The sequence below is a fragment of the Lutjanus erythropterus genome, chromosome 21 (genome assembly GCF_056507025.1).
Source record: "Lutjanus erythropterus isolate fLutEry1 chromosome 21, fLutEry1.hap2, whole genome shotgun sequence".
Lineage (NCBI taxonomy): Eukaryota > Metazoa > Chordata > Actinopteri > Lutjaniformes > Lutjanidae > Lutjanus > Lutjanus erythropterus.
Window position 1 is genome coordinate 6,029,082 of NC_139337.1, and position 21,792 is coordinate 6,050,873.

At 39.2% G+C, this 21,792-nt stretch overlaps 1 protein-coding gene across 1 annotated transcript in view; it reads right to left on the reverse strand.

Moving 5' to 3' along the window:
• The window catches only part of LOC146307226 (uncharacterized), a 160,763-nt gene that overhangs the window by 75,644 nt on the left and 63,327 nt on the right, over positions 1–21,792 (reverse strand). Inside the window, exons 4-6 of the mRNA XM_084746840.1 lie at positions 13,830–13,943; positions 10,182–10,268; positions 4,979–5,164 (exon numbers count right to left, since the gene is read on the reverse strand). Of these exons, the coding sequence (XP_084602966.1) occupies positions 4,979–5,164; positions 10,182–10,268; positions 13,830–13,943 (387 nt within the window). The remainder of the gene's footprint in view (positions 1–4,978; positions 5,165–10,181; positions 10,269–13,829; positions 13,944–21,792) is intronic.

A 21,792-nucleotide genomic window follows, 5' to 3' on the forward strand; every position in this document is an offset into this window, starting at 1 on the left:
CAGTGCTGGTATGCTGACTGAAAAAATCAAGTTCTATCGCTGTGAATATGTTGTTCTTCCTGCACCCAATGATGTCAATGCATGCAGAGAAGAACTTTCAGCTTAGGTTTCTGGTCTCTGCCTCTGAATAGCCACGGGTGAGCTAGTTCAATATTTTTGTCACCTAATGCTATGTTCTGGCCAACAAAGTAATAGCTATAGACTAAGGAGGTGAAACATGAGGTCACAAGTTTGTATGCAATACATTAGGGCTGCATGAATTGGTAAAAAAGTACTACTGTGATTATTTTGACTGAAATTGTGATTGCAATATGCAATACAATTAGTGGGAATGATCATTCTTGTATTTAAAATTTCATATTTACTGAAAAAAATTAATAAAATTGTGATGATGTCATTTGCTGGGGTCTGTATCAAACAATGTTTTCTTACATCTGCAGAAGATTTGTAGTCCAGGACATCTAAGTAACACTACAAAACTTCATTATATTGCTGTTTTTCGCACACATTTTTTCCTTTTTCAAAAAACTGCAACTTAGTTCTGGTTCTGCGATTTAGATATTGCACAATTTTGATAATTTTGCGATTAATTGCACAGCCCTACAATGCATCCTGGTGCATACAGGTACTGTAGCACAGCTCTGTGAGCAGGAGATCAATATACTGTAGCACACGCTGAGGAATTCATTGCTGCAGTTGACTCAATTTATCATCAATAGTGAATGGATACAGACATGAAAAGAGCTGTATTTTCCCTTTAAATGCACTTCTTTGTCAAGGTCATTGTTAAATTTGAATGCACTCCATGCTGTGAGATTAACATATTTTAAATTTTGAGAAGAGCTCTGCTTTCAATTCAGGGTGGTAATCTGTATTGGCAGATTAGCAGACTCTGAGCATCAAAATCTGTATCAGGAGAAAAATGTTGGACAAAAACTCTTCCAGTGGCTCAGTGTGCACAATTCCTTCCTTTCCAGGTACACTTTTAATTTGAAAAATCTGCAGTAAGTGTTGAGTCCCATTGACGGTAGCTTAATAACCGCAATCAAACAAAACTGTGTAAGAATTCAGAGCAACAGATTAATGAACAAGACGTAGTATTTTCAGTTTAGTTAATTTCACTCCTTAATGTTTTCCCAGCCTTTATGTGTTTGGGCCAGAAACTATTAATAAAGATCTTGTAATTATTTTAATATCAGTTATTTGAGAATTTACAAGACTGTTTTCTGCAGGAACTGTCCTTTAAGAAGACATGAAGAAAAAGCTGAAAATGAACATCCATGTGATTAGGGTTTGCATAATACTCATGAGTACCTGCTGGCTATTTGATGATAATATCTCCTCCCACCTATAAACCTTAAGTTTTGGGGTGTTAGAAGAGGAGCGAGCTCTGTAATTTTAGACATCTTGGATGGTTCATGGTTATTTGGTGCCAGGCCAACCGCAGTGTCTGCGTAGTCACCAGATACATGCATCACCACTTTGATATCTATGCCTCTGCTCATTTAGTACAGACGCACGAGGGAGTTCTGCCACCTGCTGTGTGGCAGTGCATCATGGGGGCTTAGCTACTGTGGCACTCCGTGCATCGTCCCACCGGCTACATGGGATGTTAGCATGGCCGCATTAGCCGACACAAGCTGCTGCACGGTGGCAAGTACAACGCTATGCTCTCTAGGATCAGATGTGCATTGAACTGGAGAGCTGCCCTACGGGGAGGGCAGGGCAGGATGTGGTGGCGGGGGGGAGGGGCTGGTCAAGAGAGATTGGACAGTGAGAAACACTGTAGGACAAATACACACATGCAAACACACACACACACAGATTAAACACATACAGAACATGACTAGAAGCCATGGCACCCTATATACATGTCAGCATGAAATGTGCATTGACCTTGAGCTGGATGACTAAATCACATTGGAGTGCGTGTGAGAAGGAAGCTATAGAAAAGCACAGACAGACAGCTGCTCTGTTTACTGCACCCCTCTGTGGAACAAATCAGCCAGTGCAGCACGGCCACAGTCATACTGTATGATATGTTACACTATACCACGGGTGGGCAATTATTTTTCATGAGGTCCACATGAAAAATTGATCAGGCTGCTGTGGGCCAGACACAAATGATGTAAGTTCCTAATAATGGCTGAATGTCTACTAATGGAATTGTCAGAAGTGTTCTATATGGGGCGCACAATACAGTAAAGCACTTCAACGTTCCTGAATTGTCAATGTGATAAATTGTGGGCTAATTATTTTTGTCGGCAGGGTCCAAAGTATGCAATGCATGCTGGATGCAGGTTGCAACAATAGAGCAACAGTAGAAAAACAATGTAAACAACAGCAGCATTGAGTACAGAGAGTGTATAAAGTTACAGTTCAATATAAAAGAAACAGTCCATTATCATTACCACTGAACAAATCACTGAACCCTTTCAGAATAAAGGCCCCGCAATGGTTTAATCGTATGGAAAATGATCCTGACTGACTTTTTCCCAAGTCCTCATGATGGCCTTGTGGGCCACGAGTTAACTTACAGTGGGCCGAATACGGTCCCAGGGACGCATTTTTCACAGGTGTGCACTACTATAGTGAACAAAAATTATATAAACACCTCATCACTCGAGAACTGCTGCGTAGTAACAATGCTATAGAAGTGGGTCATATTATAGTACTTTAAATAACAAAGCTGCAAACAGTGATGATCGGGCTCTCGCACTGCTGCATGCATCAGGATGTGCAGTGGACACGGCCTTTTTGCCAGACACTGATTGGTCTGATTTTTCACGCACTTTAGACAGAGCAGGAAGGAGTTCGATGTCATTTCCTGTGTAGCAACAGAATACTCACTGCTCAATTACCACTAACAATTTTATTTAATTCAAATGATGATTGTCACAGAAGGCTTACTTCCTGTTGCCAGTAGGTGGCCCAATGACTGTGAGTCCTAATTGGTATGTAGATGTCATCAGGACAGGACTGTCTGATTGTGTTTAGGTTATGTCTCCAAGACTTTTTAGTACATCTTGACATGTGCCTACCAATTTTTGTGCATGTCGATGAAATGTGCCCCACTGGCTGTGTTTTAGGGGGCGTGGTCAAGCAATTTTGCAATGCCCATATGCAAAACCCATATCAGACATCAAGTTTGAATTTTGTGCCAAGTTTGGGGAGTTTTCAAGCATGTTCAGGCCCTCAAAAATGTGATTCAATGGGATAAATGATAATAAAACGAATCACCTCAGTTTCAAGGTCCTTATTAAGCCGTAATTGTGAGCTATTACAGGGTTCTGGCAATCAATACTTTAATATGAGTTTTTAAAGCAACAAGAGACAGTTGCAGGAAGATTGGTGAATTAAAATGATAAATTATTCAGAAAGTCAAGTGGAAAAAAAACAAATCATGACATCATGTTCCACAGAGTGCATCAAGCATTGCAGTGACATCATTACTTCAAAGTTGGAGCTCTGGTTCAGCTCTGGTTCAGTCTGTACCCTGTGATTTGACATATAAAGCTGCTACAAGGAACATTTATATTGTGTTGATTTTGGAGGCCCCTGTGGACAGAAGTTGTAGTATTTCCACAACCATAACCACATAACATCAAAAATAAAATCATCCGGAGAAAAATCTCCTCCTGCTTCTTTTTAACTAGCATACTACACACTGTAGCTTTCCCTGGGAAAATGTAAATGCAGGCTCTTCCTTTCTGCATACTGTAACTTATTTCATCTGATTTCAAGGAGAATCAGACCCGGTGGCATTAAGAATAACTGTATAGAAATAGCAGATCTTCTTGCTGATGTCCCAGTTGCTTATGTAGGTCATATAGAGGCATCAGTATTAATCTGAGAGTGTTTCATAACCAGCTGAAAACTGTTTGTACTAGATTTTAAGTACAAACTCAATTCTAAAAAAGTTGGGACATTTTGTGAGACAAAAAAAAAAAAACAGAATGCAATTATCTGCATACCTTTTTTGACTTATATTTAATTGAGCACAGTACACGGGCAAGATATTTAATGTTCAAACTGATTAACTTTGTTGCTTTTTGTAAATATACACATTTTGAATTTGATGCCTGCAACATGTAGCAAAAAAGTTGGGACAGGAGCCTGTTCAACACTGTGATACATCGCCTTTTCTTTTAACAGCAGTCAGTGTTCGGGAACTCAGGACACTAACTGTTAAAGCTTTGAAAGTGAAATTCTTTCTCATTCTTGTTTGATTACATCTTCAGGCGCTCAACAGCCCGAGGTATCTTTTGTCATGTTTTGTGCTTCGTAATGTGCCACACTCTTTCAAGAGAGGTCTGGACTGCAGGCGGGTCAGTCTAGTACCTGAACTCTTTAACTACAAAGACACACTGTTGCAACACAAGCAGAATGTGTGTTGACATTGTCTTACAGAGATAAGCAGGGATGTCTCTGAAAAAGACGTCGTCTTGATGGCAGCATATGTTACTCCAAAACCGGTATGTACCTTTCAGCATTAATGGGGCCTTCACAGCTGTGACAGCTACCCATGATGCCATGGGCATTAACACAGCTGCAGTTTTGTGTTGAGCAATGTTGCTCTCAAACTGTTGGACTATTAGCAGTTTTGCACAAAGTGGTGGACCTCACCCCATCCTTGCTTATGAACAACTGAGCCTTTCAAGGTCGCCACTTTAAAACCCAATCATGATCCTGTCACCTGTTGACCTGTGGAATATTCCAAACAGGCGTTTTTTGAACATTCGCCAACTTTCCCAGACTTTTGTTGCTCCTGTCCCAACTTTTTTGGAACACATTGCAGGTATCAAGTTCAGAATGAGTGTATATTTACAAAAAAACAATAAAGCTTATCTGATTAAACATTCAATATCTTGTTTTTGTACTGTATTCAATTGAATATATGTATAAGTTTTAATTATCAAGCACAACCCTGTTGAAGAAGAGCAGGTTAAGATGAAGTTAACGTCTGTGTGTGTTTTACCTGCTGACAGATCCAGAGGGCTGCGAGGAGCCTGGGGTTCAGGCAGCATGGGGACGTGCTCTTTAGGGGCGTCTGACCCCGTTGAGGGTGTAAGGTGCTGGGGTTCCGCTTTATTTATCCTCTCTGCTGAGAGGGGTGCAGCCCCCACCTCCACGTTAACCCCCATCCCACCAGGCTGGGAGAAACCTGACAATCCAAGGCACACAGATGGATACAAAGGGTCAGTGCAATGATGCAGGTGGTATTTTTTTATTTTATTTTATTGGATAAAGGTCTTCCCATTTAACAGAGGGAAACCCAATGACAGTGTGTAATAGTCTCCTCTATCCCATGGAGCTTAACAGTGACTGTCCACTTTTTGAACAGGCCAGTTTCCGGAAGAGAATTTCTCATTCATTCACATTTCAGAAAATCCTTATATAAAGAGTTTTATGTCTGGAGCCAAGGTGACAAACTCTGACGTGTCATAGTTAGGTCTCAGAATCATTAAAAATGATGTCTGCTCCACTGTCTTAGTATCAAAGACATTTTTTCAATACATTTTATTCCCTATGACATAATGGCATTATTTGTACAACTAGCTAATGTTAGCTACCTAACTAGCTAGCCTGCTAGCAGCAATACCTGTTTATGGTTGTGGTAACAGCGAGCTCCACCGATCAGAGATGTCATTGTTGCACATTAGGATTATAGGTAGTGTAGTACCTCTCCATAACATTGTGAATAAAACATGTTTTTGTGAACATAAGGTCGGCTGCTACAGGACCATATACTTTGTTTCACAATCTTATAGCTCATGGTCAGTCCACCTTGGATGGTTATAACATTCTGGCTAGTAATCTAAATCTTATGCCCAGAATATGAATGTGATTTTCACTTCTGGAACCTCACTGTTGGGTTCTATAAGGGACATATTTTGTTCTTCGCGGCCTGCAACGGCAGAGGGGTCAGCTGTAGTAGCTTTTCAAACAGTAACAGAAGGACAAGGACATTCTATCTGTTGGTTTATTTATCACAACAAGGACAAATAAAAGCTATACTAACCAAGCAGGGACAGAGGAAAAAACAAAGAGGAAGAGGGAACAAAATAAAGAAAGGAGAAAGAATGCCAGAGAGGGCAAAAGACGCAGCAGCATGAGTGACTCAGACAAACCAACACAGCCTGTGGGGACACTTTGTCTGTGTTTGTGTATATGGGGTCTGAACATGTACAGTATGTGTGAGAGAAATCAGCAGGGCCTTTGTAAGATTAAAACTGTGTGTGCACAATATGCATGTGTTGTCTAAATACATGAATGAGTGAGATTTTGCGTGTGAGTTTGCTAAATCGGTGGAAATTGGGTTAGAGAGTAATTATGAGGGCATTCATGGATGCAGGTGTCAGCTGTATGTCTATTTTTACAGGAATGCGTGTGTGTGTGTGTGTGTGTGTGTGTGTGTGTGTGTGTGTGTGTGTGTGTGTGTGTGTGTGTGTGTGTGTGTAAGAGAGAGACCAAAAGCAAAAGACTGTGTGTGTGGGTTCAAGCCTGGAGCAGTGGCCCAGAGACGACAGGTCTCATTAAGGCAACAGTGAGATCAGGGTATGCAGAGGTTGGCACTGGTGAAAGGCATAACTCAGCCTCATAGCTCTGTGTGTGTGTGTGTGTGTGTGTGTGTGTGTGTGTGTGTGGGTGTGTGTGTGTGTGTGTGTCACTGTAGAGTACCAGCAGATACAGAGCTGGTGACAGCTACAACTCTGTGTGCAGCTAACAAGCTTTGCCTCACCACAAGTCATTCATCAGGCTGGACTTAGAACCACGGACTCAAGGCCAGTTGTTGGATTAAAGTGACATTTTTAATGAGAAAAGAAAACCTAATGAGCAAAGAGATTTGGGTAGTGAAATATCACTGTTTGCTGTAATGATCCTCAATGACTGAAGGTTAATTTATGTTTGAAAAGCTGTATTTTCTAAATGTCAAGCCCTTTTCTTAACACATCATCAACTAAATCTCAGGAAGAATTAATAACAGCAAAAAAAAAAAAAAAAAAAGTTAAACTTTAAGAACACAGAAACAGTATGAAACCCTGTTGGAAATACAAGAAAAATATCACAGAATAATTTTACACCCATCTTCATAGAGGCCGAAAAGAATTCAGCCTTTAACTACAGCTACACTGAAGGTTGTGCTGCTACGCTAAAGGTTGACCTTTAAGAAACAGACACATCTTTCCTGTGTTTGGTAAAACAAGATCATATTCTGCCCAAAATATGTCCCATTTAGAAGTGATTCAGCTACATGTGCACTTGGTCTGTCAGCCTACATTAAAGGCACAATCTTGCATTTCAATATCAGTGTCACTGGCAGTATCGTGAGCTGTTCTTGGAATGAAAAAATAATCACTTTACGTGTTGATGTAGGGCTGATGATTCAAACTGTTAGTCGGAGCCCCCGTAGTTGACTGAGATTCTTCCAGTCAAGTGTTTTTTTTTTTTTCTTTTGTCAGTCAGTGTGCAGTACAGTTGTCACATTTTTGATGTGTTTATGCTGTCTGTTAGCTTGAAGTTGCAGTGGCTGACAGAGTTAATGTTAACTGTGGCTTTCTGTACAGGCACATCCGGTCTGTGCTGGAGATTTCAGGTGACTTTGCCTGCATTAACATTATTGAGAGCTGAAATGTAAAGTACTGATATAAATGGATTAAAGTCACTTAAAGTTGTGTATCTCTGATGCTCTATTTATATGCTACCAGATGGAAAGAGTGCAGGGTTAATCTAGACTACATTAACTAATACAAGGAATATTTTTGCACTAATGTTTGGTTTATAGCTTATAGCTTATATCACTGCAGCATCATGAGCTACTCTATAGCTGCTCATCTCAAGCTAAATCCAGACAGTTTGCAAGAGTAAATGCAGGTAGATACAAAAATGTCAAGTGAGCAAGAAAAACAGAGAGGGTCTGCTTATATTCAGTTTGAGATTGACAACCATGTTTTTAAGTCACTGATTTACTTATATGTAGACTGATGTCAGTGACTACAAATAACAGTAACTAAATGTATTTATTTATTGTTTATTTAACAAGAAAAATGCATTAAAAATAAAATAGGTATATTCTATTAGATGTAGCTAACAGCTGTTTCATCTGTAGTCCCTAGGCGTAAACAGAAACAGACAAAAAAAACACCATGTGCAAGAGTAAGAAAATAAAAAACCACCCTGAAATGAACAACTGGAGAACAATGCTAAATTCCAGCAATTCCATCACCATTAGGAACAGAGGGTTAATCCCGGGAACCATTAGGATTTAATCCCGGGAAACGGGATTCCTAGGAAATCTAATGAAGACCATTTCCTGTTTCCTGGGAAATACAATGATGGGAAACAGGATTGGGATTGAGGTTGGGATTGCGCCTCTATAGTAGGTAGTACGGTAACACCTTTCTGTTGCAGGCTGACCTCTTGTGATGCTGACACTGTAGTTAATAAGGTTAGCTCACTGAATTGATCTGTAACAGGTAGCTTGTGCTCACAGCCTCAGCTCGCACCAGCAGAGCAGCTGTACAATACTTAGTTTAATAGAATGTGTTAGAAAACACCAAATGACTTGATGTAACAAATTTCATTAGTTTATATAATGAAGATTTGTAAAATATCACTTTCATGAGATTGTTCTTCTCAGAAGACAAATCACAGACAATAGACCTGGCATTTCATCATTCTGCCAGTCGCAGTCAAGTTCAATCTGGATGCCAAGTTTATATTAATTCTAATGCTGATGGACATAAATTGTGTTCTTTTTCCTTAATAATTATCAAAATAATACACAAAAAAGGTCAGGTCAGGAACACATATATGCGTTATACTTCTTGTTGTATTTAGTGTTGCTTGAAATGACCAGGACTTAGCTGTAGTTATGCCTTTAAAAACAAAGTTTATTTCACATGATTCCCATGAAAATTTGTTTCTTTTCCTGGGATAAAAAAAAGTCTAATTTGCAGGAAAAATACTAAATCCTAGAACAGAAGGTTCATCAGTATAATACTTCTACTTATAATAATAATACTGGCTATATTCATTTAATTAATTGTCCCTGCAACCATGATTTCATACTAACTTTAAAAAGTACTGCAGCCTCTGATCATCAGTGGTAAAGAATTCTACATCCCTGCTGCCTTAACTGAGATCCATCAAAATGTACAACTCCCCTCTAGAGGAAGATCTTGTTGACATTGAGCCAGCTCTACATTTTGTTATAAACTGTTTAAATGGTTGGGGTGCTATATTGTGGCTAATTTTATATCATAAACTGAAACCATAAACAGAAAACAATCATATTATAAAAGATAAACTAACGATGATTGAAATAATGATGAGAGTTAGTTTGTCCAATTTTTTAATGCTTGCTGTGTACTATTTGTCTGAGAGCAGCTTGTAATACAGTATGAACTGTATTCATTGTGCATTCACTCATTGCATCCATGTAGAGTTTCGCTGCATCTGTGCTCATTTTATTGAGCACAAATGCAGCATATATTCATTTTGATCAAATGATTGAAAACTAAAAGAGAATAAGATGCAGAACTCAACTGTGTCTGCAGTGCCTCGTGTATTTTAATGGTGCATCCTGCAATTAACCTGAATCTCCACTTTCATAACACATAGCAGCCCAACAATATACATCACACTGGCAGAAATAGAAAGATTATGTAAATGCATGTTCCTGGCTCCATGTCGCACAGTGATTTTGTCTAATGCAAAGACAGAAAGACAGAAAGAAAGAAAGACATAGTCCAACAGGCCAGAATGCAAATAAACAGGTGTTTTAACAGAAGCACCATGTTGAAATGATGTTGTTACACTTTTTCTGAAACGAGGGTGAAGAAAACATCTGCATTTCCAGCTCAGTTAAAAGCAAAGATGTGTTACCACCACTCAGCACTTTGAGTCAAACTAATTGGTGCTGCTGATCCAAGCAACATTTTTCCAACACTGGTGCTATCACCTAGTTTCAGTGGTGAAAAATAAAGCTGGGGAAGCAAAATACCAATGTATGTTTTGTATGTACTATTGCCATCTACAAATTTCATGTTTCTGAAGCGATTATCAACTTAACGTATAAAGTTATGTAAATGTGGGTGTGTTATTATTCGTGCTGCTGCAGCTTCAGTGCTGATGCAGTGTTGCTGTGTGGCAGTTAGAGGAAAACATTAGCAGTATACCTGAAAAAGCTCCCATCCGACCAGTATCCATCATTTGGGCAGGGCTGGTGTGAGAGCCCAGAGGATCTGAGTAACCTGCCATGGAGGCTGGCGAGAGGGAGGGAAGGAAGGAAAAAACAGAGAGGGGGGAAAAGAAGAAGAGAAAAAGAAGAAGTAGTTTAGGGAAAGGAATGAGAAAGAAGCAAAGATGGATGAAGTGCAGGAGGAGAAGACGGAGTAGGTGGTGGTTGGGCACGAAAGCATTAATAATTTAGAGTGGGTGAGGTGGAGGTAGACAACGAGGAGGAAGGAAACAACAAGAGAGAAAGCTTTCAAATCAAACTTTTCTACATTCTAGCATATATGAGCACAGTGTTGTCCTCATATATGCTAATATATTCAAACATATTTGATGCAAACACCTTACATTAGTAGCCCCCCCACATCTCTACCCTACCTTTTCCCCCCACCATCTTTGTGCTCTTTCCTGTTGATTTATACAACCTACTGTGTCTCCATTTGTTTATCATTTTGTCATCACTAATGCACTCATTTCATGTGCAAAGTATGTAAAGTGTGCAGGATACTGGTTTAATGTATGGAACATATACAATAGAACAACGATTAATCAGTTCATTTAATAATTAAATTAATCGCAAACTATTCTGTAAATTGATTCATCCGTTTGAGTAATTTTTTAAAGAAAAAAGTTACAATTCTCAGATTTTAGCTTCTTAAACTCTTTTTTCTTTCCTCATCCATGACAGTAAACTGAATATCAGGGTGGCATCTTAGGTTTTGGGAAACATTGATCGAAATTTTTCACCATTTTCTGACATTTTTAAATTTACATATTTTATTTCACCACTTTTTCCTCCATCTTACTGAAAACTCAACAAAAACAATCTGAAATAAATATATCCTGATATATGAAATATTATAGCCTCTGATTTCACCTCCACAATGAATTTTGTAAAACTGCACATCAATGCTGTAGTGCTCAAAAATACAAATCATGAAATATGGCTTATTTTTCAAACATAACATTCAACATTCATTCATTTTCAAATGTTGTCTTTGTTAAGTTGTATATTATTTGCATCTTGAGAACTACAGGTTTCTTGCATTGCTCAACCTACTTTGTCAGTAAAGTTGATTCCGAAAAAAAAACAAAACAAAATCATTATTTTAATCTTGAGACCCTTTAGACTAACAATGTCCTGGAGTTGGGACAAAGTCACATCATAACTCCTAAGTCAAGTTTTCAGTTTAAAGGGAAAATGTCTCACTTTTCATGCAGATGTCCAGTCAGTGTTGATGGTAAATGTAGTCAGTTGAAGCAATAAATTCCTCAGTGTGTGCTATATTAATTATATTACCGATAAAGATAAGTTCAACATCAGTTGTACTTCCTGCATCCAGTGATGTCATAGTGATGTCATTGGTGTTAAGAAGAACTATGGGCTATTTCAGCAGTGATGTATAGTCTCTGCCTCTGGGCAGCCAGGGTGCATACTAGATGAGTATTTTTATCATATAATACTATGTTTCAGCCAATAAAATAACAGGCTAAGGTGGTGATACATGGAAACATGGGCCTGGGCAACAGAGGCTTGCTGCAATGCATCCTGGTACATGTAGGCACCGCCAACCTGGCTCTGCAAGCAGGAGAAGTCAATGACTCTAGGTCTTCAACAGGGGGTCTCTGACCCTTAGCCTCAAAGTTACTGCAGCGGAGCCCCCAAATTATTGTTTGATAAGTGTTTTTTGTTTGTTTTTCAAGAATTAAAATGTCTAATAATACACATTAACATTCCAACATTATTAGCAAAGATAAATTGGCCAAAATAAGTTTAGCTACGTTAGCGACGTATTATTGAAACAGATTTGCCAGTTAGTTTTATTATTATCTAAAGTATATAGACACAATAAAGAGACTGTGACATTCCCTCCACATCAGAAACCACCAGTGAAAGTACAGAGGGTGACGCTAATGCAGCTAACATTAGCCATGCAACAACTGCTGCTTACTTAGCAGCTACAGGTAAGCACTAATGAGAGAAGATGAAAATATTTAATGCAATAAATGTAGTAGGAAGTCCCTCTGTCTTGCTGGCTCTGTCTCTTTATCAGTTAGAGGGTCCATGGCCTCAAAAATGTTGAAGACCCCTGCTCTGTGTCAGTGTAGCAGCACTGAAGAAGTCCAAGTTTAAACTTAAGTCTGAAAAGTTTTTTGTTTGGCTGCATACTTTTATAGAATATCCTTTTTCTTCTTCGGCATCAGTGAGGATATCAAGTCATTTCAAGTTATTCAAGTCTTTAGTACAAATGAAATCACAAGTCAAATCAAGAGTTTTTTTTCTCTACAGTCAAGTCTACGAGAGTACGAGATTACTGACCCTGATCTGAGTCATGTGACTCTTGTTCACACATCTATTAATAACTGTTCTTTAGTTTACATAGTAATGTTCTGAAATTAAACCCAACCATTCATAATCATTCAAAATAGCACTGGATTAAGTGCAGCTGTCTTCAAGATGCCATGAGTCAAATTATTAACTCTTATTAAAAAACTCATTTCTCGTTTATATTTCAAAATTAAAACTCCTCTCCAGACAAGCATTACAATATAAAAACACAAATAGTCTGCTTGGAACAATAATGTGGATCTGGTAAGTGTTTTTCCAACAAAAAAGAAATTATTTCCTTCACTGTAAAGTCAGTCCTCAGTGTATGTACACTGGCAGCTTTAAGTCTCTACATCACACTTGTATAAGTCACAAATTGGACAAAGATTGACTTCCAAACTAGTTGTGATGTCATAAATCATGCTCATAGCCCGGCCTCTTAAAATCACATTTTCATTTTCGAGCACAGAGAAGCTTTCCTCTTTCAACAGATGAAATCCTTCTAAATTTCTAGCGTCAAACTCTGCACATACATCATTCTGCACAGTGAAGCTCAAACATTCAACTGCAGAAGCAAGAAGAAAAACATATTTTTGAGTGGAGGAGGGACTCACTCCAAAATCTAAAATACGCTTTTCCCCCTGGCCTCTAGTAATATTTATAAATCTTGATGATTAGTGTGTGAGTTGAAGAGTTTTGGAGATGTCAGCCATATCGGCCGCAGAGCCTTCTCTTCAGTGTGATGGGGCTAAATGGCACTCAGCTTGTGGTTCTCAAAGCACCAAAAAACACATCTGAAAAATTAAAAACCAGGATCTCCTTCCAAAAATCATGATGTGGTTATTCAAGATATGATGCACAGACCTTGGTGAGTTTCTGGTAGGAACTAATTTCTTTCTTGTAAAAAGAAGATAGTTCCAGCAGATTCTAAAGCAGTTCTGGTAGATTCTACTGTGGTAGAATCCAGGAGAAGATTATTTGGAAAGAAGACACTGGTTTTGAATTTTTGCCATTTCGTTCCATTATAATGGAAAGAAGGAAGACATCTAAATGGCCGATATCTCAAAAACTCTGCAACAAAAAAAATCTAGATGAATAAATAGCACTACAGTTTGAGTTTGGGTGAATCATTCTTTTAAAATGGCCCGTTAAGACACAAAAACGCCATGAAGCAACACTTTACTATCAAGGAAGCAATAGCTTTTTCAGACATTCCTAATTCCTTTCATTTCGTTCGGACCAGTGTTCTTGACCTTGGTACCTGATAAGAAGTCTGAAGCCAAGGCCTGCTGCTGGTCGAGTGAGCGTGGCCACACCTCTCCCTGCGGCTCTTGGCGCAACGCCGATGTCTGTCCCCCCGCGGTCAGCTTACAACCTGCAGCAACAACAAAGATCATCGAACATCAGTTCCCCCTCCTCGCTGATGACACACCGCTGTATGTGAGTAAATAAATGACACGAGGCTATTCAAATCAGGCTACGCTCAACACAAAACCACACACACTCACAAATTACTCACACATAGGCATTTACAGAACATAAACACTTCGATGTAGTGGACTCACACATGCACCCGCACTCTCACCTGCCAAATTTCCTCCCAAAAGCAGATATCCCAGTCCCATACAACTCAACATTCAGTGGTGTTTGCTATGTACTGCTCAGTTGCTCTGTCTCTGTCTGTCTCCACTGCAGCCTCAGCTGGCTCTGAGCTACTAACACTGTGAACCCCCAGTCACACACACACACACACACAATCGCCACACACAGAGACAGACACACACACACAAGAATGCGATCACAGTCGGGGAGTCTGGGTTTGGTGTGACGTTTCACTGTCTGTCTGGTTCAGGTCCCAGGCCCCGCCAGCTAGCGCCTCCCACAGCCCACTCCCTCCCTCTCCACTCCTGTAGTCACCCTTCAACTCTTGTCCCAGTCTCCGACCAGAGATCCAGACTGGACCGCGGAGGCCAGAACCCCGACTGGCAGATTTAATGTAGCTGAAGAGGAGGGAAAAAAGACAGCGAGGGAAAGGAACTGCCGCTGGAGGGTCAATGGACCCTGAGTAATGGAAGGAAAGCAAGGAAAGGGACGGAAAAAAAGGAAATAAGAGAGTGACGAATACAGGAAAGGAAGGAAAATAGATAAACAGGAAGGAAGTGAGACAGAGGAGTGCAGGGGAGGAGCAGAGGAGAGAAGGAGGGAGGCCCCGATGGCAACCCTCTCCCAGCAGCGTGCACAGAGGGTGACAGTGAGGCAAACAGACAGGACGCCACCCAAAGTCACAAACGCTTCCACATATCAGACACACACAGGGGCCATGGTGGGGTGTGCATTGTCTGTGTCGACAGAAAACACTCCATCGGCAGGGTCACCCATTGATTCAAAAACACGAGTGCAGCAGCACTTGTCCTTATGGTCTCAGATTTGGATTGGTCTGTCTGTCTCTGTCTGTCTCTGCCTCGTAAACACAAATTTGGGGGATATATCAGGAGAAGCTCAAGGTCACAGTTTGGACCAAGGAGGCCAAAACAAGCGCACTGAGCATCGTCTGCTCTTCTTAGTTAAATCAGTGAAGCACAAACGTTGGGCGGATGTTTCCCCCTGCTGTGCTGCACCGCTGTCCAAGGTGCTGAAATCAGACTAAGCAGATTTGAAAGGGCAGTCAGGGGCACTGGAAAGAAAACCTCTAATATCTCTCCCTATTTGCATTCTGTACCCCTTTCTGAACCACTCAGGTTGACTGGGGTAGTCTTATTTAAAGCCGTGTCCGAAGGGTGTTTTTTTGAATCAGTGGGAGGGAGGTTACACAAATACATAACCTCAAAGCTGGTAGCTGTCTGTGAGCACCCATCACTCAAAGAAAACATCTCTTAGGCAAAATTAGCTAACGTATTAGCAGGGCAAGTCGAAATAACTTACTAGAGAGTTAAAGTAGATGCCTATTATAATGGTGCTTACAAGGATAATTTCAGTAGTTTTTGTACTTTATTTCTATTGGTAATTATAACGTTTTATTGTATGGCTTTGTTAGATATTCGGTTCTGATTGGTCAATTATAGCATTCTAAGGCCTGTTATTTATGTTTTTGTGAAGAACAGACCCTTACTATAGACACAGTAATGATCGTAGACTCTGAAGGACCAATAAAATCATTTTCAAATTAATATTTTGTGTCAAAATATAGATTTTTTTGATAATGTACAGTGAGGAGGTCATTATTGCAAAATAAAGCGATAAAATCATTTTCAAATTAATATTCTGTGTCATGTAAATGTGTGCCAATTTTACTTATTTATTTATTTATTGTAAGTAACCACGTAATAAGCGGGATGATTCAAGACCCCTCCACCAACATCATCCTGTCGGGATTTATTTCACAATAATGACCTGCTTGCTGTACATTATTCCTTACATACTGACCAAGTTAATTGCAGAGATATGGGATTACAGCAACATTGCTACAAAGTCCCACAGAACATGAAAAACAGGCAGTCAGATACCAATACACATTTGAAACAATCTGTCAATAAGCTCTAAGTTATTAGGGAGGAAAAACAAAGGTGAATAATGAAATAACTACCTGGGTCCATCTCAATTTACAGACCACGTCCTGGCTTAACATTGACAGATTTCCTGTGCAATGAGGGATGTTTGCCAACATTTTGCACTGTGCGCTCATTTTCAGTTTTGCATCAAAAGGTGGTTTAGATCAGTCGTTCCTGACCTTTTTTGTTCAACATTACTCCAAAACATTAAAGGATGGCCTGAAGTAACTCTTTATCAGACCCTCTCTATAGACTTTTTTGAAGGGGTGTGAATTAGACCATGACACTGTCAAGAAACATGAAGGGAATCTTTATGAATGTTTATGACTGTTTGTTTTTTTTTTATCAAGTACTATTTGGTCAATGATGTCATTTTTAACACAAAGTTGACATTGTTTATGAATCCAAACTCTAACTTTGCATTAAAGATTAGATAACTGACCGTATGACACTTAATGACGACATGTTCATAAGATGGTTATGATGATGTCATTTCAGTCTTATACACACTCCTTGAAATAAAGTGTTACTGATGGGATAGCTTCATAACATTGTGCAAGATAAGACTGGTAATGGAGGGTACATGATGTACATGAGAATTTAGATGGTGATGACCCCGCCTATTTGGGCTGCCGAGACAATTTCTTGTCTTCGTCTCTATGTGTTTTATGTTGCAGATTCCCAGTAGGTTGGATCGGGTTTTCCTTTTCTATCAACGCCTCCCTCACCATTCTATTATGCATGCACACACGCCAACACTTCTCACTTACTGTCAAACCTCATAAGAGTTTGGCATTCTTAGCTGTTTTGAGTTAGTTTCAAATAAATAATTGGTCCTGACAGACTGGGGACTCGTCCAGGATCCAAACCCAGGACCTCTCACAACATGTAGATTCTTAGGTTTCTTCTTTTCGCCTCAGTGGGTTTGGTCAAATGTGCATTTGTACTTCTATCACATGGGATGTTGAGGCTTGATGTCTCAACCATTTCTTTATCACTCAAATATATGTTTTGACTTTCATCTAGCTAGCTACATCTCATAAACTACCAAGTCACTTGGAAAAGTCAGTGGAAAATGGAGAAATTATCTGTGCAGAAGGTGTTGTGTTGTTGCTTGAATGATATACACTTGTATGTATAAGGTTGTGTTGAGTTCTATTTTTTTTTAAATAAGCTGAGCTCCTTCACAAAATTCCCACAATGCTCCTGAACTACCTGTACCCCTGGTTTATGCCCCTGTGAATTAGGGGAATAAAAATTTGGGTGTCTTTAATTGGACTGTTAACTGGACTGTTTCCAGGTACAATGAACAACATAAATCACAATTAAAGGTAGTTAGTCGTCTCCACTATAATGATATGTATATACTGTGCATACTGTAATATTGTACATTTATACCATAATGAATGGAGAAAATATCTAAAGCAATATAACTGAAAATTCCACACAAATAAAGAAAATCCTAAGACTCTGCCAAAGTTTTTTTGGTGGCTAGTATTTTTTTTATAGGCTGGTGGTTGGTGGGGTTGTGTTAGAGGAATTTGGACTCAAGAAAAAGACTATTTCTAAAGTCCTGGCTATACAGCTCTGCTGACCACCTGTCTCTTGTCCTGTTGGACTTTGTTGTAGCAATTTTGCTATGTTTCCAGACATCAGCAATTATTTTGGTCAGTACAAAAGAAATCAAATAGATCAAAAATCAGCAGCCTTTTCCTTCATGCCATTCCTGTCTGCATCAGACTGGACATGAAATCAGAATTTGCAGTTTGTCTGCTGTGAAACAGTGGTATTTATAAAATTTGGGACTAATGTTTTTTTGGCCCAGTAAATGCTATCGTGCCTCAGGCCTTCTCCTAGCTCAGACACATTTTAGAGGGGGTTCAGTTCAGTCCATGAGGGAGGATTTCATGCTGAGTTATTCTCCACACACTGCACTGTGCTTAATGTACCAGTGATGAACTGCTCAGCTGAAAGAGGGAGGAAGACCAACTGTGATGCACCAAATGTGAGCGCTTATCTGTACGTCTCTGTGTGGTTTTTGGAACTTAATTATTCCTGCTGTAGTACTGCAGGTGAGTCAGAGCCCGACAGGAGGCTGATTACAGTGTCATCATTCATCATGACTACTTGACCTTTAATAACTGTCTCCTTACAGACCAGCAAAGACAATCGCCACTGGTCTGCTGGGGCAACACTGAACTTTGGCAGGACAGTTTCACATTCACATAGCTTAAGTAACATTTACTCAGCCAACAAGGCTAATGGAAAGAAGTCTATGGATGGTTTCAACACTGTCTGTTTTATTTTCTAAAGTGTCTCAGAGTTCTCTTAATGCTAATCAAAATACACATTTTCAAACCATAATTCTTATTTGGCTTTGATTTAGAAGGACTACAGAGTTGACATGTTATGGTTGAGACACATCTGAAAGAAATATTAAAACAATTTGTTAAAAAAAAAACATATAAAGTTTACTGGTGCCTGAGCAGTATTCCCACCTTTTTAAACCAGGAAGAGAGACAGGGGTCCTTAGGGTACAACTAACACTTTTTATGCCTGATTAAAACGCGTTTTTGTAAAGATATGACAGAGTTGAAGGACGTCTGGGGCACAACTTTAAAGGTCCAACATTTTCATTAAAAAAAATAATTTAAAAACAAATTTGATTATAATAGCACTTTTTTTTTTAACCTCTGTTATCAGTAGGTATTTAATTTTTTGAAACTGTCAGAACTTGTGATTTTTTGTGTTTTCTGGTACAGATCAAGTTTAGAAATAAAAAAATATTAATAAAGCAAACCAAACATTGTCAGAAATGACATATATTTCATATACATAAATTTTTCACCAAACCACCAACAGTTTCACCAAAAATTCAAATTAGTGTATTGATAATAATTTTTTGGTAAGAAATGATTTGTCCCTTTTCTCTAAAATAGGTTCAGTACAATATATTAAGTAAGAATGTTGCTCAGATAATCGCAATTATTATTAAATAATATTTGTGATGTATTATTTAGTAATAATACATTATTATTATAAGAAATCAACAATTAACTTTGGCCTCTAGTAGGCAGCATCATAAAAGTGTTACTTCTGCCACACGAGGTAGATATCTGAGCTTGTGTTTAGTGTGAACAAAATTTCCAAATTATGTAAGAGCTGCGGCTGGGGGTGCGGGGAGGGGTGCTGACCTCAGTATGAGGACGAAGCATGGCGAGACAGACTGGAGCAGCTATCAGTCTGACGGATGAACTTTATCATCTGAGAGGCATTTGGGGACGCACACATGCGGAGCCACACTAATGTAGACAAACAAATGCGAATGCACCCACGTACACCAGCATGCAAACATACAATAAGACACTGCGAACACACAGTCATGTTCAGACAGACACAACATGACTGCGGACAGACAGACAGAAAGTCAGAGCCCATTGCTCGGTAGACACTTGGCTGACCTGACAGAACAAAATGGATAAATATAGCCTAGAATGAACACACACACACACACGCAAGACACACACACAAGTCTGGCTTAAGTCTGCTCGTGCATGGACATGAAGTGGCAGAGGATCCCTGTGGCTTTTTGTGAGGACAGGCTGCAGATTCAGGATCAGCTGAGGGGGTGGTGCAGGGGTTAGTGGAGGAACGCTGCCATTCAAACTTTATTATGATGACATTCTCACCATCTGAAACATGACTCAGGCTGTAGTAGTCTCTATTCCACTGACATTCTCACCAGCGGATCACACCAGGATGCAAAAAAAAACACAAGTTTGGGAACAGTCATGTCTTGCTCAACTTGGCACCAGGTTTTTAACACCAGAGGGACGTGTTTTGTAGGTACTATGACACATGTCTAGTGCTGGCTACAGTCAGAAGTACCAAACTTGAGCATATTTTTGGTCCCTGTGTGTCATGACTCATTTTATAGTTGCGTATCAAGCTACTTTCTAAATTTCCTTCAAAAAAAATAAAAAAAGTAAATAAGCAAGAAATTCTTCAGCTGGCAAACGAGTAATTCTTTTGCTGATCACCAACCCAAGTTTTACCTCAGACTGAAATCATGTTCATGTTCACAGACGCATTCATGTCTTTAAGTTTTATGACAATATGTTTAGTATGTTAATCATGTACTGTTACCCAGCCTGATTCCTTGGATGGTGGATAGTAACAAAGTACATTTACTTGAGTACTGTACTTAAGTATATTTTTTTGAGTATCTGTACTTTACTTTAGTATTTTTTTTTTTTTTTGGAAATTTATGACTTTCACTACATTTTTAAAGACAAATATTGCACTTTTGACTCCACTACATTTCTAGGAAGGTTGTCGTTACTCGTTACTTTTAGTCTTAGCATAGCTTTGAAGTCAGCTCTTGCATTTTTTTTCTTTTCTAAAATGCAACTGGCAACACGCTGTGTTCCTCACAGAAGGAAACCATTCACAGTACCCGACCAGGAGTATCTATACCAAGGGTGGGCAATTATTTTTCCTAGGGGGCCACATAAGAAGCTCTGATTGTTGCCGGGAGCCGCACAAATTTTTGTCACACTGTACCTCAATTTTATAGCTAAGATTAAATATAGAAAACATACTGTACACTTACTCTTAGTCTTCAGCATTTATTATATTGAAAATCATTCCAAACAGCATCTTATTAAGAACATTAAATTATGCAGGAGTCTTTGAAAATACTGTACAGGTAATCTAAAGCATCACACCAGGGATGCTGTGGACACAACCCATCCTGTATACATGTTTTATCTTTGACAAGAAGTGTTAGCTGCATAACAGCCAGGTATAAAATATACCATAAAAATGCACAAATTACTGTTTTCAGATGAGAACATTTTGTTTTTTTAATAATCAAAATAATACCGTTTTGTACACACAGAACAAACACGTGATGCTTGGACACAACTCATCATGAACTCCTGTTTGCTTCTTTGATAAGAACTGTTGAGCAACAAAACAAACCAAAACAGTACAATATCTCCTGTCCTGACCTATAAACACGTGCAGGTCACTTTTTTGAATTTATGAGAACAGGAGTACTTTTGTTTTGTTTTTTGGATAATTCAGGTGTGGATTGTCAATGCCAAAAAACACAAAAATCTTGACAAAAATAATACTGTTTTCTACACAGCAACATGTTCGTTGCAAACTAAGCACACAGCCTTATTGCTGACCTCCATGAAAAAAAAACTTAACAGTCCATGACTTATTAAACACTCGACATTCAGCATCAACCTCAACCATTTGGTGACTTCAGTGTTTTCCTCCATCAACTGCGTTCCACGAACAAAATGAAAATCCCCATACGCTCAACCTGCCGTGGGCGTGTTTCAATCACCTCAGCAGAAGATGCAGCGACTGCAAACATCACTCACGTCAATCAATTGTGACAGGAGGAAGCGCACTCACACCACACAAGCATTTCAAAATAAAAGGCAATTTAGATAATTTCATACGTCTCTTTAGCCTCCTAAGTAAAATGGTGTGGTTTGTCTTCGACCTCATGGGACGGATAGCACCATCATGGCCATACAATGCCCAGGACTGATCTATACTTTGACTCAAGTACTGGCGTTGAGTACTTTGTCCACCACTGCCTGGAAGTTAAACCAACAGGTGACCAAATGAACCTCAACATTACCTTGAATAATATTA